This window comes from Microcaecilia unicolor, chromosome 4, assembly GCF_901765095.1.
Source record: "Microcaecilia unicolor chromosome 4, aMicUni1.1, whole genome shotgun sequence".
Classification (NCBI taxonomy): Eukaryota; Metazoa; Chordata; class Amphibia; order Gymnophiona; family Siphonopidae; genus Microcaecilia; species Microcaecilia unicolor.
In genome coordinates this window covers 310,886,643-310,907,440 of record NC_044034.1, presented here as the reverse complement: position 1 = coordinate 310,907,440, position 20,798 = coordinate 310,886,643, and the positions used below count along the sequence as shown (strand labels likewise).

Sequence of the window (20,798 nt, the reverse complement as noted above, 5' to 3'; positions counted from 1 at the left end):
GCATAACATTTCTGTAAGTGGATTTCTAGCACATTTAAAGAGCTGGAACAGAGCTTATGTGGTGATCAAATCTGTGTCCTTTGGCATAATCACAGAAAACTGATTACGATTAAATTTGGGGTAAGGGACCTCAACGTTAAAGGTGAAGTCTTCTTCTATTGGTAAAAACTTGAAAAGCATGCTGGAAAATTCATGCGCATGCATTCTTTCTTATTTACTTTAGAATGCAGAAAATCCCAAGACCCCTCCTGTCTGACTGGTTGCTGGTAAGCGTGCTTGTCTAGAGTGCAGAACTCTCCATCAGGGAAAAGAAACACGTTTCCAATACCATGCCCTGAATGAATGAAGTCAATGGCCCAAACCCAGTCCCCTTATCTTGCCCAATCCAACTTCATCACTATCTGATACAAAGTAGCTCCAGAGAAATGAACAGACCCATCTTGCAGACCACCAATTCCCTCCTACATTTGTTCCGTCTCTGCAACTATATACCACCTATTTGCTCCTTCTTCTCCCTAAAATGGTACAACCATCCAAACTGCCTCCCTTCTACTACTACCCTAGTATTCAATATATTTATCTCTTTCCTCTTTTCTAAGAACATAGAAAGACCAGCAATGAATCTTCTGCTGGCACCTTCGATCAACAACAAAAAAAAGCATCCTTTCAGACTTATTTGAAGACGTTTCACACCACATATTTAACTGGACTACTGTGATGATGATATCTACAAACTGAAAAAAAATAATGTATGGAAACCAGAACCATTCATGCAGTCAGTATAGTTCCCACAGCAACAAACGCACAATTGTCACAAAATTAACTACAGTATATACACATGTATATATCTATACAGTTCTTTAAAGATCAGTTGATACCATATCAAAAAGCACCCAATTCCCTCATAAGAGTAACAAGAAATTTCAATTGAATCCTTTTTTTTTTTTCTAGATTTCAGCCTTCTCTGATGATTGCCCAGCTCTTCTTCTCTTTGTCAATATCCATCCACACCTCCTCACAAGAATCTTTTGCCCAAACTCATCTCACTATCATATTCCCATCTTGTCTTCTTTATATGACATCAGAACTAAAGAAAGAAGGTCTGTCATACGTTTCCACATTCACTGAATGAAAAGGATCTACCCCAAAACCTATTAAAAACATTTGTTTCTACTTAAGTGAATATGGCAATCTTTTCGATGCCTGTCTTCCAAAGACCAGTGACATTTATATAATGGAATATTTTTTCCTCTCTCACAACACACATATGACACCAATACAAAATCTTTTTTTTTTTTTTTTAAATAACTGCGTTTTGGCTTTGTTTTGTTTTTTAAAGATCAGATCGGCCTAGTATTAGAGTGGAAAGTCTTCAGAGGGGTGGGAGATCAGCTTTCCCCGGGTATGTGTTGTGTGCGTAAAAGTAATTGTATTAAGATCAATGAATTCCACAATAAAAGTGGGAAAGTAACTCCTATTCCCATAGAGAGACAAGAACAGGCCTTCCTAGCTAGAATGAAGAGGAAAAGAACCTCCATTTCCACTAAGTCACAAGTACTATTACTGCAGTGTAAAACCACACAGTCCTATGGGAATCAGAAGGGTACCTCTTGTAGAAACCAAACCTTCTCTTATACTTCATCATACCCACACAGACACACTCTTTCCATTATCACTTTTCTGTTTTCGTTTTTGACATTAGGCCATCCCAGGACTTGAGAAGAGAAAGACCCCTGCTATCTTGGAGGGACAGAATTACAGTATCCCCCATTCTGGCGTATGTGCTTCAGAGTAATTTTATTGTAATGATCAGGCCTTGCTAGATGGACTGAACAGAAACACCTCTGTTTCCATCATTATGTCAACAGTAACATACATGACCATGGTCTAAACCTACATAGCCCAACTGGAATCCATGAGACATGTTCTACCTACATTTTACCTCACACACATACATGTCACTTTTTTATTTTCTTGTTGTTGTATTTGTTTTGTTTTTAAAAACCCTAGCATTGAAGTGGAGAAGGATCCTTGCTTCTTCAAGGGGGAAGGAGTACAGCTTTCCCCGTTCTGTGCTATATATTCAACTAGTAACTTAATTAAGAAGATTAGAAGTGAGAAAGAACAAATTCCTCTTTGTAGGGCAGCAGCACTGTATTGTGCATTAAGATGAGCATATCTTGTCCTAGGGGTGCAGCAGGACCCTGTTTTGGGCAGGAGAAGTTTCAAGGACTGAAGATCGATCCTCATTTTTCCACTGAAGCAGGACTCTGGCTTCTCCTAATTTCTAAGGTATACTATAGAGTACCTTCATCAAGGTGGTCAATGCATCCTACCATCAGAGAGAGAAGCACCCCCCGTTTCCCGTAATCAAGCTGGAATACTGAATGACTACTTTAGAGCCATTAAGAATGTTGGATTTTTTTTTGTTACATTTGTACCCCGCGCTTTCCCACTCATGGCAGGCTCAATGCGGCTTACATGGGGCAATGGAGGGTTAAGTGACTTGCCCAGAGTCACAAGGAGCTGCCTGTGCCTGAAGTGGGACTCGAACTCAGTTCCTCAGGACCAAAGTCCACCACCCTAACCACTAGGCCACTCCTCCACCGGCATCCCTATATCCAATATGAGGCAAATGAACCGTGATTCAACTCCTAGCTGGTGCCACACAGCTCTAACCCTCTTCCCACCCCATCTCACATAGACTCAATCCTTACTTTAACTCTAACCCTTCCCTACAGGTCTTCCTAAAGCACGGTGCCTTAATCCAAAGTAGCTTATCACAGTCATGTGTTTCTTATTAAAGACTTAGAAATAAAGGTCAGGAAATAACTCACAGGTTACACATCCTTTTTAATGAACAAAGCTGCCCAAAGACATTACTTGAAACCTGTTTGATGACATTTAGCTCTACAGATTCAGTTTCACTAGCACGGAAACCATATAAAAAGAGTCTATGAGCAAACACACACACTTATCATCTAATTGTTTCCTTTTTTTATTTCATCTAAGTTCAAGGCATCCCATTCTCAGAGTTACAGGCATTCATGTCAGAGTATAGTTTCTCATAGCAACACATGCTTAAATATCACCAACACCAATTGTGTATGTTTTCCTGATCAGTGCATTCCATCAGAGGAGGAAGAGAATCACCCCTGCCCCCATCTCCTCATTTCTCCACCAAGATAAAAGCATGATGTCCTCAATCTTCAGCATGTCTTCATACTTAAAAATTCTCTCTTTTCCCCCTGTTAGGCAGAATAGTCTCACAGATTTTATATAGAGTATGACCTAAAGCAATTTTGTTCAAAAGACCAGACTCCTCTTTTTTGTTATAAGATGTTCAAACTCAAACTTAACCCAATGTTACATTTGCTTCTTTTTTCTTTTCTAATATTTGGAAGAAAAAGTCACGAAATAAGTTGTAAGTCATATCCCTTTCCAGTTTATTGCCTGCTGTAAATAAAGAACTATATAATTTTTTTTAATGGAGATATCTTTTTGTTTTGTTAGCTCAATATTTCTTGACTAGCTTTTGAAAGTGATATTCCCTCCTTAAATCAAAGCAAATAAAAGACAAAGAACAATGATATTTGTATAGTCACATAACATTGCCTGGATCTGCTAGAATTAACAAAAAACAAATGGAGAAAGTAAAAGTATTGGGATTTGCAGACTGAATTCGAAAACCATGAAAGAAAAAAAAATTGACTAATACCAATTGTTTATTTGGAAATTTCAAACCTACCAGACTTGACACCACTGACTTAGGAAAAAAAAAAAACTACTTGGAACTACTTAAATATTATGAAGCTACCTCCACAATTCTTAGGTCCTTGGTTAGGATCCAAATCACAAGAGAAAAAATAGTTTGCCTGTAATTTTCAAATGAACAATAATTATTTATCATTACTATTATTAGGAAGACCTTTTGTCTTCCTTTTCAAATGATGCTCAAAGGCATCTTATAACTTTATTGACTTTCAGGTATGACAAGTCCCTTCCCCAGAGACTTTTCAATCCAGAAAACACCTCATCATAAAACTGCACAGCTGAATACGCACACACAAGCAAGCATGCTGACAAGAGCATACATATGGGTTTACATGGTCTGCATGAAGGCATTTTTCAAGGCAGTGTTTGGGCAGAGATACAATCAATGAATACGTATATCTCATAAAATACACATGTATAAGCATAGTGTACATTCACAGGACACTTACGAAGAGAAAGTTAAATTTGATTTACAGGATTTGTGAGCTACTGGGGATTATTGTAGAGCCCATTTTATACAAAAAGGTACATATATGCCTATGTTGCTTTTATTTAAAAAAAAAAAAAAGAAGAAGAAAAAAAGGGGCACTTTTTTTGTAAATTTTTGTAGGCATGCTTTTCTAACATTCCCAAAAGCTAGTCAAGAAATGTATTAAGCTACTTCAAGGTAGCATTAATATAATTTTTGCTTATGTTTCCACACATTTGAGTGGACTAACCCAGCAACCACGCTACTTTATCTAGTTTATCACCTGAAACATGTTTGTTTCCCTGTCTGTATACTACCTAACCCAGCAGTTCCCAAACTGTGCGCTGCAGCACCCTGGTGCGCCGCAGCAAACTCTCAGGAGTCCCGTGGCAAATCCTGACCTCCCCTCCTGCCATCACCCAAACCGCCACTGCTCCCTTGTTATTTCTCTTTTTCTCTTCCCTCCCCCCCCTCGCCCTGCGAGTCCTGCATCTCTCTTTCTCCCATCCACTGGTTTTCCTCCATAGCCCGAGGCCCTTGTACCTCTCTGGTAGCAACGACTGAGATAGCTTTCCACCAGCGTCGGAGCCTGCCCTCTTCTTTGGAGTGTCCCGCCTTTGTTGCAACTTCCTGTTATCTGCGTAGGTGGAATGCGCCTGAGAAGAGGTCCTGACGCTAACTGAAAACTTTCTTTATCATTGCCGCTGCTGGAGAGGTACAGGGGCCTGGGGCTAAGGAGGATAGTGGGCGAGAGGGAGAGATACAGGGCTCACTGGGAGGGGGGGAAGAGAGATGATTAGAGAAGGAGGAAGTCTTTGAAGGGGAGAGAAGTCAGACTGTTTGGGGGGGGGCAGGCCCGGAAGAGAGAGGAAGAGGTATTTCACTTGAGTGGGGTAGGATGGACAGGGTAGGATGGGCAAGGCAAGATAGTACGGAAAGAATGAAAAAAAGAAGGGAGAAGCTGAATATGGGGAGAGACAAGGACAAAGAAAAAATGCTGGGCAGGGAGGCACATTGGGACAGGAAAAGGGGGAGATGGAGACACAGGGGGGCAGAGGTGCCCCCCCAGGGCTGCTCCAGGTGGAGGCAGTAGAGAAGGAGACCTATGTGTCTAGTGGGCGGGCATCTATGTGGCCGGGGGGGGGGGGAGGAGGTGCCACAAAAAATTGCTCGGACACTAAGGGTGCCTTGAACCGAAAAAGTTTGGGAACCACTGACCTAACCTGTCAAGTATATTTGGCAGAGCTACAGCTGGAGAACAAATACTTTCATGCCACTGACTTGTCCAAAACATTTCATACATTCTAAATCCAAAAGACATTGTTTTCCTCTTTCAGCCCATCATCAGAGCCAGGTTCAGAAGGCATGCAACCATCCATGCCTTCACTCTGCTTTGATTACCTCCAACACCTTGTTGAAGACATTTCCATATGCAGATGGATTTTGCAGAATCAAAGTCTTCACTTTTAATGCCTGCCTTATACAAAACTCTGCACCAACACCCATCTAAACAGGCAATGGATTTCAGGGGAAAACTGAAATGCAAACTGCACTGCTGTTCATTAAATAAAAAAATAAACTGGACATTTGCAATGTCAGTCACTTTTCTCTCTATCACCATACACTAAAATTTAACATCTGTATCATCTCTTGAGGTCTAATACCTTAAAGAGATCTCAAAAAAAGACAGAAACTGAATGTACTCTCCAAGAGGGTAGATCAACTTTCCTTAACTCAGATGGGTAAAGACTGTATACTCAGGCGAGGAGGGGAAACAGGGTGGGCACCTGAAGATCCCCTTTTCTACTCCATACTGCAATGAGCATTACCTGTCTTAGCCAGGCTGCAAATTAAATTCAGTGTCACATGGATGGTGAAGCACAGGGAAATCAAAGTGCTTTGTACTTTTCAAATGGAAGCAATCTAGACAAGCTGCCTGCCCAGCTCAGTCACCTGCACACATTCGCTAATGGCACAATTTCTGAATCTGAGCAGGAACATACACTAACAAAATTACACACTGGGTGAAAAGGCAGGTGTGCAAACAGCTGAGACAGGAGTGCAGCTCAGCACTGCTCTTGCTTTCTTCTGAAAACACATGGGCAAAGTAGGCTCCCAGTTTAAAGGGGAAAAAAAAAACCTGTTAAAAGGTATGCAGCTTCTGTCAATCTGTTCCTCATAAGATGTTTCTAAAGACACTCAGATCCGAGGGCAGTTAGGAATGTAATTGTTACAAGCCAAGAGAACACTTCGGTCAGAGAACATCCAGTTTAAACCCTGGAATAGCTCTTAAGCGAGACCTCTTAAATCATATCACTAACAATAAATGTAAACAATAAAAGGCAGCTCCTGGAAGTTCACTTCATCCTTCCTTGGAGAAAAGAAAGATGTTAATTGAAATAAAAAATAAAACAATTGTCCATTTTTTTTTCTTTGCATGTCCATGAGGTTAGGACAAAAAAGAGAGGGAAATACTTGTAAATAAGTACGGGGTAGGGGAAGTCTGCGAATAGGCTTGGTTTGAACCCACAGACTGGCTGCCAACAGTAACTGTCACAAGCTCTCCAAATGAAATGGTCTTAGGGTGCCACCCTCTCCCCCCTCCACTCCAAGCTGCATGGCAACAGCTGGAGGTTTAGCCCAGGCTGGTGATGTTGGCACGGCCACCAGGTGGTGCCACAATGCGCTGAGTTGTACGGCGTGGAATATTATCATCAATTTGGGCACCTACAGGAGACAAAAAAGATAAAAAATAATCTATGGGCAATTCAGATTCAGACCAAAGACCCTTCCAATATTCACATCAAGAATCCCAAAATTCAAGGGGCCCCAATATTCAGCCGGTGGTGGCATTAAAAACCTGGATATTCAATGCCGGACCATTTTTGGCGACCAGCACTGAATATCCGGTATTTTTTTGGCTGCTAAAAGCTTATCCGGATTCAGCGGCTGACTGGTTAAGTTCTAGTATTAAAAGACAGGACTGCTATTAATGAGGTTCGATTTAACTGCTAATCTTATTCGGTCTGGAGCTGAATGTCCACACCTAACCATATAAGTCACGAAATATAGTCAGTTTAGTGGTAGGTGCTAACCATGCATATTCAGTGGGAGATAGCCAGCAGTTAGTCGCAAAAACGCTATTTAAAAGGTCAGCAGCCGTTTCTGACCAGTTAAATAGCACTGAATATCAGGGAGAACGTACTTAGGGACCTTGAAGGTGATCGAAACCTGTTAATAAAGCTACTTTATAAAGTCACACTGAGGGGCCCTTTTACTAAGCCACGTAAGCGTCTATGCGCATCCTACACACGTCAACTTTGAACTATGATGTTGGTCTGAGGACTAGAGACAACCACCACAAAAAAAAGACCTTGTGCCCTCTTTGCCTTTTTATATTAAAAGTACAGTAAATGTTTTGTTCAATACATTAAATCAGATTCCATATTATGATGGAGGAAGCAAACTGACAGCTCACCCAAAGAGGGCAAATTATAGAGAAATAAGATACCCCTTATGAAGAGGCCTAGACTGGTTTACATAGAGTCTGATGACAATTGTGGCATCATAGCCAATATGGACAATTCAGACTACAGAGCATATTTCCCAGTACCCTAAAAGGTAACAGTTTAACTACAGAGAACATACCGGACAAGCTAAATCCAGATTGGTGGAGATTCCGGACGGGTGGCGCCTGCTGCTTGGCTGGTGATGTTTTGGCAGAGGAAGCAGGAGTCACAGTCTTTGGCGTCACAGACACTTCGCAGACAGGGCCATCATACAGACCCCGAGGAACGCCCCTCAGCTCAGCCAGCTGCAACACAGACAAAGTCCTTAAGACAGGGCTGAAGGAACCTTGGTTGCCAAATCCTTATTGCAATGTGACCACAAAGGAGACAGCAATATCAGCACCCACACAGCTGAAAGGAGACCACAATGTCACCGCTTGTGTGGACCAATGGAAAAAGACCAATGGCAGACCCATATGGGACTACAAAGAGCGAGCGGGATTAACAGTCAAAAAAGACAAAGGGCGGCGTGGGAAGGAAACTGTGATATCAGCATCTGAACAGGCCAAAATAAAGGTGTGGTCTGCTTCCAGCAGAGCCAAAACAAAATGTTGTCCAGCACTAACAGAAGACAGCACTGTTAGAGAGGATGGGGAGGAGGTGAGGATTACAAAGAGACTGCTGGAGGTGTTATGAAAGAAACAGTAATGAATAGGGTTGGGAAATGAGAGAAAAGAAGCCTGTTTGAGGTAGAGGGTGAAGAGAGAAGTAGACTGGTAGGGACCAGAGTAAGGGAGATGGACTGTTGAGATTGGTAAGAGTGAGGTAGAGGTTTTAAAAGAGAGAGACTGGTAAAGACAGGGTGAGGGATAGAGAGAGAAGAATGGGGGGGGGGGGGGGGGGTGGGGGGGAGGTCAGAGCTACAGTGACAGGTGACGCAAAGAATCAGCTGCTTCAGATGTCAATGGGGGACCCTCCCCCCCCTCCCCCCTCCCCCACCACCTCATGCTTCAACTTCAGTGGAATTAGCAGGAAGGCTTGAGCTCTCAGCTGGCTCCTTAATGCAACAGTGATCATAATGATCAGATCTGTATACACAGGAAATCCAATATGTTAGCATTTAACTTTCAAAAAGGAGAATATGATAAAATGAGGAGAATGATCAAAAAAAAATTAGAGAAGCTGCAAAGGTCAAACATTTACGTCAGGCATGTTATTCAAAAACACCATCCTGGAACACCAGACCACATATATTCCATGTATTAAAAAAGATGGAAGGAAGGCCAAACGACAGCCAGCATGGTTAAAAAAGCAAGGTGAAGGAAGCTATTAGAGCTAAAAGAACAACCTTCAGAAAATGAAAAAAGGATCTGACTGAAAATAACAGGAAACAGCATAAGGAATGGCAAGTCAACTGCAAAGTACTGGTAAGGAAGGCAAAGAGAGACTTTGAAAACAAGATTGAGTTGGAGGCAAAAATACATAATAAAAACTTGTTTAGGTATATTAGAAGCAAGAACCCAGTAAAAGAATCAATTGGACCGCTAGACGACCAAGGGATAAAAGAAGCACTCGGGAAAGTCAAGTTCATAGTGGAGAGATTAAATAAATTCTCTGCTTCAATCTTCAGAGGAAGATGTGGGGGAAATATCAGTACCAGAAATGGTATTCAATGCTGATGAGTCAGAGAAACTGAAACAAATCTCTAAACCTGGAAGATTTAATGGGGTAATTTGAAATTAAAAAGTAGCAAATCGTCTGCACTGGATGGTATACATCCCACAGTACCGACAGAACTGAAAAATGAACTTGCAGAGCTATTGTTAGTAATACATAATTTATCTTTAAAATCAAGCATGGTACCGAAGGATTGGAGGGTGGCCAATGTAACGCCAATTTTTAAAGGTTCCACATTAAGATTCACCATCCAAGAAAAGGATCTAGGTGTTATCGCCAATGATACGTTGAAACACTCTGTTCAATGTGCAGCAGCGGCTAAGAAAGCAAAAAGAATGTTAGGAATTATTGGGAAAGAACTAGAAAACAAAAATGGATTATAATGCCATTGTATATCTCCATGGTGTGACTGCACCTTGAATACAGTGTGCAATTATGGTCACCGCATTTCAAAAAGATATAGCAGAATCAGAAAGGGTACAGAGAAGGGCGATGAAAATGATTAAGGGAATGGGATGACTTCCCTATGATGAAAGGCTAAGAGGCTAGAGCTCTTCAGCTTAGAGAAGAGACGGCTAAGGGGAGATATGATAGAGGTCTATAAAATACTAGCCCCCTTATTTTCGAAAGAGAAAGACGCCCATATTTCGACCCAAATCGGGAGATGGGCGTCTTGCTCCCGTGGGCGGACAAATCGGTATAATCGAAAGCTGATTTTGGGCGTCTTCAACTGCACTCCGTCGCGGAAACGGCCAAAGTTAACGGGGGCGTGTCGGAGGCATGGTGAAGGCGGAACTGGGGCGTGTTTATCGGCCGAGGAGAGATGGGCGTCCTCGGCCGATAATTGAAAAAAGAAAGGCGTTTTTAGCGCGAATTTGGGTCATTTTTTTTGGACCCTTTTGTTTTCACGAACAAGTCCCAAAAAAGTGCCATAAATGACCAGATGACCACTGGAGGGAACTGGGGATGACCACCCCTGACTCCCCCAGTGGTCACTAACCTCCTCCCACCCAAAAAAAACAACTTTAAAAACTTTTTTTTCCAGCCTGTATGCCAGCCTCAAATGTCATACCCAGCTCCATCACAGCAGTATGCAGGTCCCTGGAGCAGTTGTTAGTGGGTGCATGCACTTCAGGTAGGCAGACTCAGGCCCATCCCCCCCCCCCCCCCCCCACCTGTTACACTTGTGGTGGTAAATGGGAGCCCTCTAAACCGCCCCCAAAACCCACTGTACCCACATCTAGGTGCCCCCCTTCAGCCATAAGTGCTATGGTAATGGTGTAGAGTTGTGGGCAGTGGGTTTTGCGGGGGATTTGGGGGGCTCAGCACCCAAGGGAAGGGAGCTATGGACTTCAGAGGTAGTTAACTTTTTTTTTTTAATTGTTACAAGTGCCCCCTAGGGTGCCCGGTTGGTGTCCTGGTATTTGAGGGGGACCAGTGCACTACGAATCCTGGCCCCTCCCACGACCAAATGCCTTGGATTTCTTCGTTTTTGAGCTGGGCGCCTTCAGTTTCCATTATCGCTGAAAAACGAAACCGCCCAGCTCAAATCCGCACAAATCCGATGCATTTGGCTGGCACAAACCGTATTATCGGAAAAAGATGGACGTCCATTTTTTTCCGAAAATACGGTTTGTCCCGCCCCTTCACGTACCCGTTCTCGGAGACAGACGCCCATGGAGATGGGCGTTCGATTATGCCCCTCTAAGTGGAGTAGAACAAGTACACATGAATCACTTGTTTACTCTTTCCAAAAATAGGAATATGGGGCACACAATGAAGCTATTAAGAAGTAAATTTAAAACAAATTGGAGAAAATATTTCTTCACTCAGAGGGTCTTTCACAAAGGCAAGCTAGCATTTTTAGCACGCGCTAAACTCTAGTGACACCAACATATTCCTATAGGTGTCTCTAGCGTTTAACGCATGGTTACTTTTAGCACGTGCTAAAAATGCTTGTGCACCTTTGTAAAAGGGCCCCTCAACTTGTAATAAAACTCTGGAATTCATTGTCAGAGAATGTAGTAAAATTAGTTAGCTTAGCAGGGTTTAAAAAAGGTTTGAAAAATTTCCTATAAGTTTTAAGTTTATTAACAGTTTGATATACCACCCAATGCAAAGGACTTCACAGCGGTTTACAAAATTAAAAAGAGTACATGAGAAACTACAGTGGAGGATAAAAGATGGAAAAGAGACAGGAGGGGAGGGGTGAACTCCATTTATTCAACAGGAAAAAGGATTCGAAGTGGGAGGGAGATAAGGGCGTGTACTCTCTGAACACAGCTGCTAGCTGCCGGCCTAGAAACCACAGTGATGAAAATCCTAGGCTTTATCGGCGCGATTAAGTGTTTTTAAAGAGAAAGGTTTTAAGAGCCGTACGAAAATCAGCATGATTGGTCAATGAACACAATGGAATAGGTAGGGAATTCCACAGGGTGGAGGCAGTTACACTAAAGGATCTGGACTGGATGGAACCAAAACGAAGTTGGCGTAGTGAGGGAATGTGCAGTAGGTTAGATGAGGAGCATAGAGATCTGGGAGGGGTATAAGAAATCAAATGTCAGGAATATATAAAGGTGTACTAGACTGAACAATTTTGTGGGTCAGAACAAGATTCTTGTACGTTATCTGATGTATAATAAGGAGTCAGTGTTCATCTATAAGGAGTGGTGTGACATGGCCATATCTTTTAGAGTTTCTCAAAGGTTTTATGGCTGTATTTTGGAATAACTGAAGATGGTGCTTTTCAATGAGTTGTACCATGTAAAAGACTGTTGCAGTAGTCTAGAGAGAATATGATATGCGAATGGATAAAAACCCTTAAGGCCGATTTGGTGAAAAGATGGCGAGCAGAATAAATCATTTTAAGTTTATAAAAGCTACATTGAATTTTGGTTGAGATGTGGGCATGACAGGTAAATGCTGGGTCAAATGTAACTCCTAGGATTTTGAGAGTAGATTGAAAAGTGATAAGGGAACCAGCTAGAATGATGAAAGGTTCCAGTTGGGAGTCACCAGAGCGGGTCAAAAGTAAGGCCTTAGATTTTTCTGGATTAAGTTTGATTCTAGACAAAGAGACCAAACCAGCCACTGAGGAAAGCTTGCCACTGAGAGAAGTTATAGAACAGGTAATGTTATCAAGAGGGGCTATGATTTGTATATTGTCAGCATATACATATACATATGCAGTGAGACCAATTGAATGAGGGTTAAGAAAGGGGCCATATAGATGCTGAATAGGGTAGAGGCCAAGTCCATAAGCTATTATTGAGATGGGCTTTGGAAAATCCACTGTTATTTCTAGAATAAGCAGCATAAAATCTGTTTTACTCTTTTGGGACCTTGTCAAGTACTTGTGACCTGGATTGGCCACTGTTGGAAACAGGATACTGGGCTTGATGGACCTTCGGTCTGTTCCAGTATGGCAATGACTTATGTTCCTAAGACAATTTGTCAAAGCATGCCCTTAGTCTATCCTTTCCCATGAATGCAGACTGGAGTTGATGGGGAGGGTCACTTACCCTGCTTCTTGCTTTGATGCGCTTGTAAACAAAATCAGGAAAGGGTTTCCTGGGGATATACCGCCCTGAGCCCTCAGTCACATGAAGGTTCCCATCTTCCAAGACAATCTTCCCTTGGCTGATTACTACCAGCGGAGACCCACGACACTCCATGCCTTCAAAGATGTTGTACTCCACAGACTGGGATGGAAACAAATGGTACCGTAAGTCTGAGACTGAGCTTATAAAAATAAATACTACAAATGCTGCTACTACTTTAACCCATGGGACTTCTTTAATAAGAACACTATATAGTCATGATTGCTCCAATAAATATCATTACTGTTTTACAGAGATATTTAGTGCATTTGACTTTATGGTGACCGATAAGGAGATTGAAAAGACACCCATGTTTTTAAACAAATAGAGCTCTGTGGTTAGGGCCTTATGGTTTCAAAGGCTCAAGCCCGAGGGCCCCAACTGAGTAGAAAAATAAAAATAAAAAGAATTTGGCACTATACAGAGCTACAGCCTTCAGCACTACAGCATCCAGTGCCCTTGCCCTTGACTGATGAATACCACACCAAGGAGATGTTAAAAAACACTGCCATGCAAGACACAGGTGCCAATGTAGAAAGCCATGCATTAAGACTTTGTGCCAAAGCTCAGTGCAGGGTTTTCTAATACACAGGTAAAAGAAAAAAAAATTGCTCCTTGATGCAATAAACAAATCAAATGCAAAGGGCTGTGTGCAAAAAAGGTACACTAATGTTGGGGAGCACACTGGACAAATACACAGAAACTATATTTTAAAACTCATGTGTACACATGTATGCATGTGCACAAATGCTACTGTATGCATACAATTTTGCAATACTATTATTTATACAGAACAGCATTCCAGCACAGGCGCCGATAGATTCACATGAAATTTGAGTGCCAATGCACAATTTTTGCAAATATCACTTTTGTCAACAGTCCAGTATTTCTTTGTTCCAGTGCACCTCGTCTCTCAGCTCCTCCTCTGCTAGAAGCCGTATGCTTGCAGTAAATAGAACAGAACAGGGCTTGCATTAAAATCCCACATTAGAGAACCCAGAACTCAGCCTTCTGGTCTTCCACCTACTTCTCTGCATCTGTGATGAATACCTAACATCTTCAGTGCCATGGGATTTAATTGTGCTTTGCGCTGTCAACCTGAGGCTTTACGCACAGCTGTTTACATTGTGTGCCTGCAAAATTGTGCACTAAAGCTGAGCTAAACTGTATGGAAAGCCTTCACTGCAATTGCCCCATATTTGGGACAATAACCAAAATAAAAATTTCAAGCCCAGAATTTGCACCAATAATCCGTGTACAATTCTGCACAGGCTTTGGCTCCTATTATGGTCCCCAGGAAATTTACTCCTACTTTCTCTGTATATAATTTCTATATGAAAACATGTACATAGCTGAATGGTTGGGCAACTTTTAAACCCCAAATTTCTGTGGATAAAATTAGGGCCCAATAGTCAGCTGAATATCTGCATAAATAACAGTCCCATCTTTGTTCGTTTTAACTTATCTGGTAAAGAGCTGAATATCGGCACTTAAACGGATGCATACCCGGATATTCAATGCCATTATCCAGACATGGCCCAGTACTGAAAGTCTAGGCACATTTCTGCTGGTGATAAAAATGTTGCTGACTGCCACCAGCTAAATTCTGCCCCTTATTTTTTTACCTGGGTAAAAGAATTTGAATATTGGACTCAGCGTTTCTATAGTTTCCAAAATATTAATTCCTTCCATGTCAACATTCAGCCAGCATCAGTCAGCAGCTTTTTAAACACTGACCGCTGCGGGCAGAATTATTCAATGCTGGGCCATGAACATCAGCCGCTGACCAGAGTATGTCAGGCTTTCGGTCCTTATGCAGGTCCTGGCCAATATTCACCTTTCTCCCCTCCTAACATGTAAGCAGTATAAAAAAGTATAGATTCCCCCTTTCACCTACTCCTAGTCGGAATAGGCCCTCTAGGGCCTACCTGAACTGGGGCAAAAGGGGAAGGAGCAAACCTCACTCACTCCTGCCCCTAGTGGCTCTATGGTAAAAATGATCACTGCGACCTCTAGCAGGTACTATTGCAGTAATACTCTAAGCCTACCGCTAGAGGTTTCAGCAGACATTTTTACCATAGACCTACTACAGGCAGAAGTGAGTAGGCTTTACTACTGCCCCCATTGCCCAACTGGTTCAACTAAGACAGGAAGTGCCATTCTGAGGGGTCTTTACTAGTCTAGGGGTAGGAGGGAGCAATCAAACCTTGTTGGGGGTGGGGGTGGAGATGGGAGGGAGGGAAGGAGGGAAGGACATAAAACCATACGCTAGCCGATATCCAGTGCAGCACCTGCACAGCTAACCAGGCAAAGTTAGGGCTGCTTTTTATGTGGTCGTACATGCCCAGTTAGCTATGCAGGTGCTAGCAGTGATTAATGCTAGCACCTGCATAACGCCCAGCTACTCCCTGGTCCCAGTTTTTGTAACACCCATGACCTATCTACTTGGGACATGGCTGGTGAGTGCCAACATTCAGTGGCATTGTCCGGTTCAGTGCTGCTGAATGTCGGCAGCTGGGCAGACTTTCCTGCCCGTTTAAATTGTTTTATCAACCCTTTCATGTTTTTGGTAGTACAGCACACAATGTCCTTTTTTTCTCCTTGCAACATAAGGATGTACATGTGACACTACAAACACTTTCCTGGTGCTGATGAAACAGGCCTAAACCTTGTCAGCACTTTGCCAGTACAACAAAGCACAACTTACAATGTTATGAGTTTTAGCCGATATTGTTTTCACACTGTCAGGGTCCCAGATAACAAGGTCAGCATCAGAGCCTACAGAAATGCGGCCCTTCCGTGGGTAAAGGTTGAAGATCTTTGCTGCATTGGTGCTGGTTACTGCAACAAACTGGTTTTCATCCATCTTACCAGTTACCTGGCAAAGAATAACACAATCCATCATAAAAAGCTTCTAATAAAGCACTAATTCTATGCCAATCCTACATACAAAAGTTTGAAGTTTACTAATGGAAAGACAATACCAAATCATTATTAACAGCAGCTCAATAGCAGGGTCAGGGATTTAAAAATTCCTCCAGGCCACAGTAGCCAGGGATGAAAAGTACAGGTCAGGTATTCCAACCCTTACTAAGATGAAGTTCAATGGAAGAGGGTGAGTATTGGTGAGTAAATTTTTTGCTGACAATAGCACCCTCTCCAGTCATACATAGTAACATAGTAGATGACGGCAGAAAAAGACCTGCACAGTCCATCCAGTCTGCCCAACAAGACAACTCATATGTACTACTTTTTGTGTATACCCTACTTTGATTTGTACCTGTCCTCTTCAGGGCACAAACCGTATAAGTCTGCCCAGCACTATCCCCGCCTCCCAACCACTGGCTCTGGCACAGACCGTTTAAGTCTGCCCAGCACTATCCCTGCCTCCCAACCACCAGCCCTGCCTCCCGCCACCAGCTCTGGCACAGACCGTATAAGTCTGCCCAGCACTATCCCCGCCTCCCAACCACCAGCCCCACCTCCCACCACCGGCTCTGCCACCCGATCTCGACTAAGCTCCTGAGGATCCATTCCTTCTGCACAGGATTCCTTTATGCTTATCCCACGCATGTTTGAATTCCGTTACCGTTTTCATTTCCACCACCTCCTGCGGGAGGGCATTCCAAGCATCCACTACTCTCTCGGTGAAAAAATACTTCCTGACATTTTTCTTGAGTCTGCCCCCCTTCAATCTCATTTCATGTCCTCTCGTTCTACCGCCTTTGCATCTCTGGAAAAGGTCCGTTTGCGGATTAATACCTTTCAAATATTTCAGTCCACCACAGTACTACCCCCGCACTCTCTTCCTCCCCTCCCCAACTCATCCAGATGCAGTCCTCTGAACCCTCTTACATTCTCTTACACCCAGCTCTACTTAAGACATCCATCTTCTTCCCCCAGACCCTTCTAGCCCTGCAGATACCCCTCAAGGCCCAACTAGGGCCAAAGAACTGCCTCTTCCTCCTGGATCCTAATTTCAGGTGAAGGCAGTGTATCCTCCTCCATTCTCCAAAGATGCCAATACCACCCCCCGCCCCCGACAGCCAAAAGACGCTAATGCTTTCCAGGTCCCAAAGGCCAAAGACACCTCCATCCCTCCCAGAACCCCAATCAGGAATAAGATGTTGCTGCCTTCTACCCCTGAGCCATCTAAATGGCTATAAAGCTTTTTAAAAGCCTGTGGAGCTGGAGTTTCTTTCTAGCATGTTACAGAGTAACTAGTGGAATTAATACAACTTCCTGATGCAGAGGAAAAAGTAGCTCTTTAAAGCACAAAAATAGTCCTTACCACAGCCTTATCCCAGACTATTGACATTCTTTCCTCCGCTCCATTGGTGCCCTCAGGAATCAGAATGAAGTTGTCCTTCCCTACAGCTTTCTGGGCAGTGTTGTAGGTGCAATGGGCACTACCAGTAACCTGGAGATCTCCACTGAAATCCAAAGACAAGTACACACTACAATCATGGCAGAACCAGAACATGAAGACAACCTGGCAATGGGGGACCAGGATCTAGGATCACATCCACTGTATACACATAATTTACCACAGCTTAGAATGCCTCAGGTCACCAGCTGGACACTCCTCTGCACTCTTCAGAGCAGCGCTTCCTAACTTTTATCCAATATGACCCCATTTTAACATTTTTTAAAATTCACATAACCCTACATAATGATTAAAATAAAATGACAAACCTCCATTCCCTTCCCTCAACCACTTCCTCCTCTCACCTCCCCCCTTATCCAAAGCATGAAGGCAACAGTAGCAGCAGCCAGCACAGACCACAAATACCCCACATGGGTTTCCAATCTAACAGGAAGCCCAGATAGGAGGAGGTATCGAGGCCTGGAAACTTCCTCTGACTCATACCCCATTCTGACTCCCATTACTGTGCATAGGTCACCAAGGAGGTCCAGAGGGAGGGGAAGCAGCTGTTTCTGCGACTTCATCCGGTGTAACGATGCACAGTTTGGGAACTACTGCTTTAAAGAGCTGCTGACTGTTGGCTGGTGCAGTTACAGCACAGAAGCAGAAGTACAGAGAGAAAGTTATATGTTGCCCATTACACAGTTGAAGTTTTCAGGCTTTCAAACTGCTATCTCAAGGAACCAAATTTAATTGTAGGCCTTCCCTTTCATGTCATGCTGGTCTAGGTCCTGCCAGCCTTCTGTTTCTTCTGTGACAGACTTATCATCAAACAGAAACATTCTAACAAAAAAAGACAACTTTATTATCGCTCTGTCTCCAAAATCATGAGAACAGAATGACCTTAATACCGGTCAATGACTGTAAGCAATACGCGATACACTGAGAACATGAAGTCTCCGCTACTAACCAGGAAAGTAATGAATTGAGGAAGTCAGGAGTGGAAGGATCAGGGCTCAGAGGTGGAGAGGTGACGAAAGCTGCGGCCTTTGCCCAGTTCTTGCTCCAGTAATGAGATCCGTCTGTACCCAAACTGGCTGTGAGAGGCTCACCATAAACTACGCTGCCTATGAATAAAAGAATAGTAACAAAATTATAAACAGATACTTGCATAGATTCACTTTTTTTTTTTTTTTTTTTTAAATACCAGAACCTCAGCTGCAAAGAATGGACAAGACACCTCCCTCAAAAACTGACAATCCTAGGTCAACCACGAACGGTCAGTTTTTGTGCAAATACTGGTGCTCCTTAAGACTTGACCACACTATTGCTAAGACATGCAAGGATTTTCTATTTGGGGGATCAAAGACCTATGCAACCCAGGCTCAATATACTTGAACCTAAATTCCTTTCTAGTGCAGCTTAAGTCATCTCTAAGTATACTGCACTCTAAGAAGTTCATAACTGTGAGTGTACAGCAATATCATACAGTATCATGTGTCAAGATGTAAGCAAATATAAAATTGCACTCGTAACCAATGGCGTAGCTACGTGGGGCCTGAGGGGGCCTGAGGGGCCTGGGCCCCCGTAGATTTGGCCCTGGCCCTCTGCCGATAATCCCCTTGAACCCCCCTCCCGCCACCAACTCTCCCCTGCCGTCGCCGCCCGCCCCGCCGCCGCATCAGATACCTTTTTTGCTGGCGGGGGTCCCCGAACCCCGCCAGCCGAAGAAAGTCTTCTTCAGCGCCAGAGTAGCGCCTTCGTTCAACGAAGTTCCTGCGATCAGCTGTTTCGACGCCTTACGTCGTCCTGCGATCAGCTGTTTCGACGCCTTACATACTGCATGGGGCTACATGTACGGTGCAGGGGCCCCCGCCAGCAAAAAAGGTATCTGATGCGGCGGTAGGGCGGGGGATCGTGGGCAGGCCGGCAGGGGGGTCCAATGTGGCAGCAGCGGCGGCTCGGGGGGGGGGGCTGCTAAACAGTGGCCCCCCCCACCCCGGGCTCTGCCCCCCCCCCCCCCTCGGCGAGGTCTGGCTACGCCCCTGCTCATAACCACAAGGTTTTCTGGGAGCTGTGCTGTGTCTGCCGTCTAACTCCCTGCAGGAAGTTCCAGTAGCACAGACTCCTCTAACAGGGTCAATTCAGGAACTAGCAGTGCTGAAGAGAACGTAAGATGTTTCTTGATATCCACTGTTCCACCATTACAACAAGCAAATCAAATGGGAACCAACAATAAAAACACAAAGCTTTGTGCTTTTTCTCATTTAATTCATGCAACAGTAACATCCATACATTGAAAAACTGAGAAAAATGCGCATGACAAACAGATCCGAGTGTAAAGCAGCAGTTCACAACATAGAACCAGGAAAGAAAAAAGGTCAAATTTATCTACCAAATTAGGGGGCCCTTTTACCAAGCTGCGTAGACATGTATGCATGTCCTGTGTGCGTCAATTTTGAACTACCGCCCGGATACCACACGGCCCGGGTGGTAATTTCATTTTTGACACGCGTCCACTATGTGTGCTGGAAAATATTTTTTTTTATTTTCCAGCGTGCAGCGCTAACTGGGCAGTAATAGGCATTGTACGCGTGCCGATGATTACCGCCCAGTTAACGCGTGAGAACTTACCGCTAAGTCAATGGGTGGCGGTAAGGTCTCAGGCCCAAAATGGAAGTGCGCCAATTTTCATTTTGCCGCACACCCATTTTCGGCCCCCCCCAAAATAGGCCTTTTTTGCAGGTGCGCTAAAAAATGGACATGCAGGCAAACAATACACGCGTCTACACCAGCTCAGGCTATTTTTCAGCGAACCTTAGTAAAAGGACCGCTTGATATCACTACAGACTCAGTAGCTTTAATAGTTGCTAGCTTATGTCAAATTTCACTTGGATCTTAACAAAGAAAAGTCAACACACAGTAAAGCCAAATCTTTCCCATTCAGAATCAAAAGCTCTATTTACAACTGGGTCACGCGAGTCTCCCAAGATCAAAACACCAAAGTGGTGTAAAACATTTCTGGCTACAGGACACACCACAAAACCATATATACAAAGGCAGCTCACTGGCAGAACAGGCTCACATGACTTGACCATGGCCTGATGCTCCTCAAAGTCACAGGAAGCCTGCAGAGCACCATCTGTGTTTGTTCTGTCTGCGAGAGTGTTTTGTATTTTTAATGACAGCAAGATTTTATGGCTCAAATGCTGATAGGAAACAAAGAAGATTTGTTACTAAGACCATGAGAAATTAATTTCCCATAGCCATTGATGTACACCGCCACCATATCAAGAAATTTTGTAAGCACAATATGGGAGAAAACTGCTCAACTCAAGCAATGCATTGTCTATTTATATTTTTCCCCCTTATAGGCAGGGGCTGATATTCAGCACAGGAATGGT

General features: G+C 43.5%; 1 protein-coding gene across 3 annotated transcripts in view; it reads right to left on the bottom strand.

The window, feature by feature from the left end:
• Positions 1-3,009: 3,009 nt before the first annotated feature.
• The window catches only part of DPYSL2 (dihydropyrimidinase like 2), a 111,107-nt gene continuing 93,318 nt past the window's right edge, over positions 3,010-20,798 (bottom strand). For all 3 annotated transcript variants that reach the window (XM_030201839.1, XM_030201837.1, XM_030201838.1), the window contains exons 9-14: positions 18,365-18,521; positions 17,320-17,461; positions 15,736-15,906; positions 12,951-13,130; positions 7,892-8,057; positions 3,010-6,970 (exon numbers count right to left, since the gene is read on the bottom strand). In XM_030201839.1, the coding sequence (XP_030057699.1) occupies positions 6,879-6,970; positions 7,892-8,057; positions 12,951-13,130; positions 15,736-15,906; positions 17,320-17,461; positions 18,365-18,521 (908 nt within the window). In that variant the 3' untranslated portion in view covers positions 3,010-6,878. The remainder of the gene's footprint in view (positions 6,971-7,891; positions 8,058-12,950; positions 13,131-15,735; positions 15,907-17,319; positions 17,462-18,364; positions 18,522-20,798) is intronic.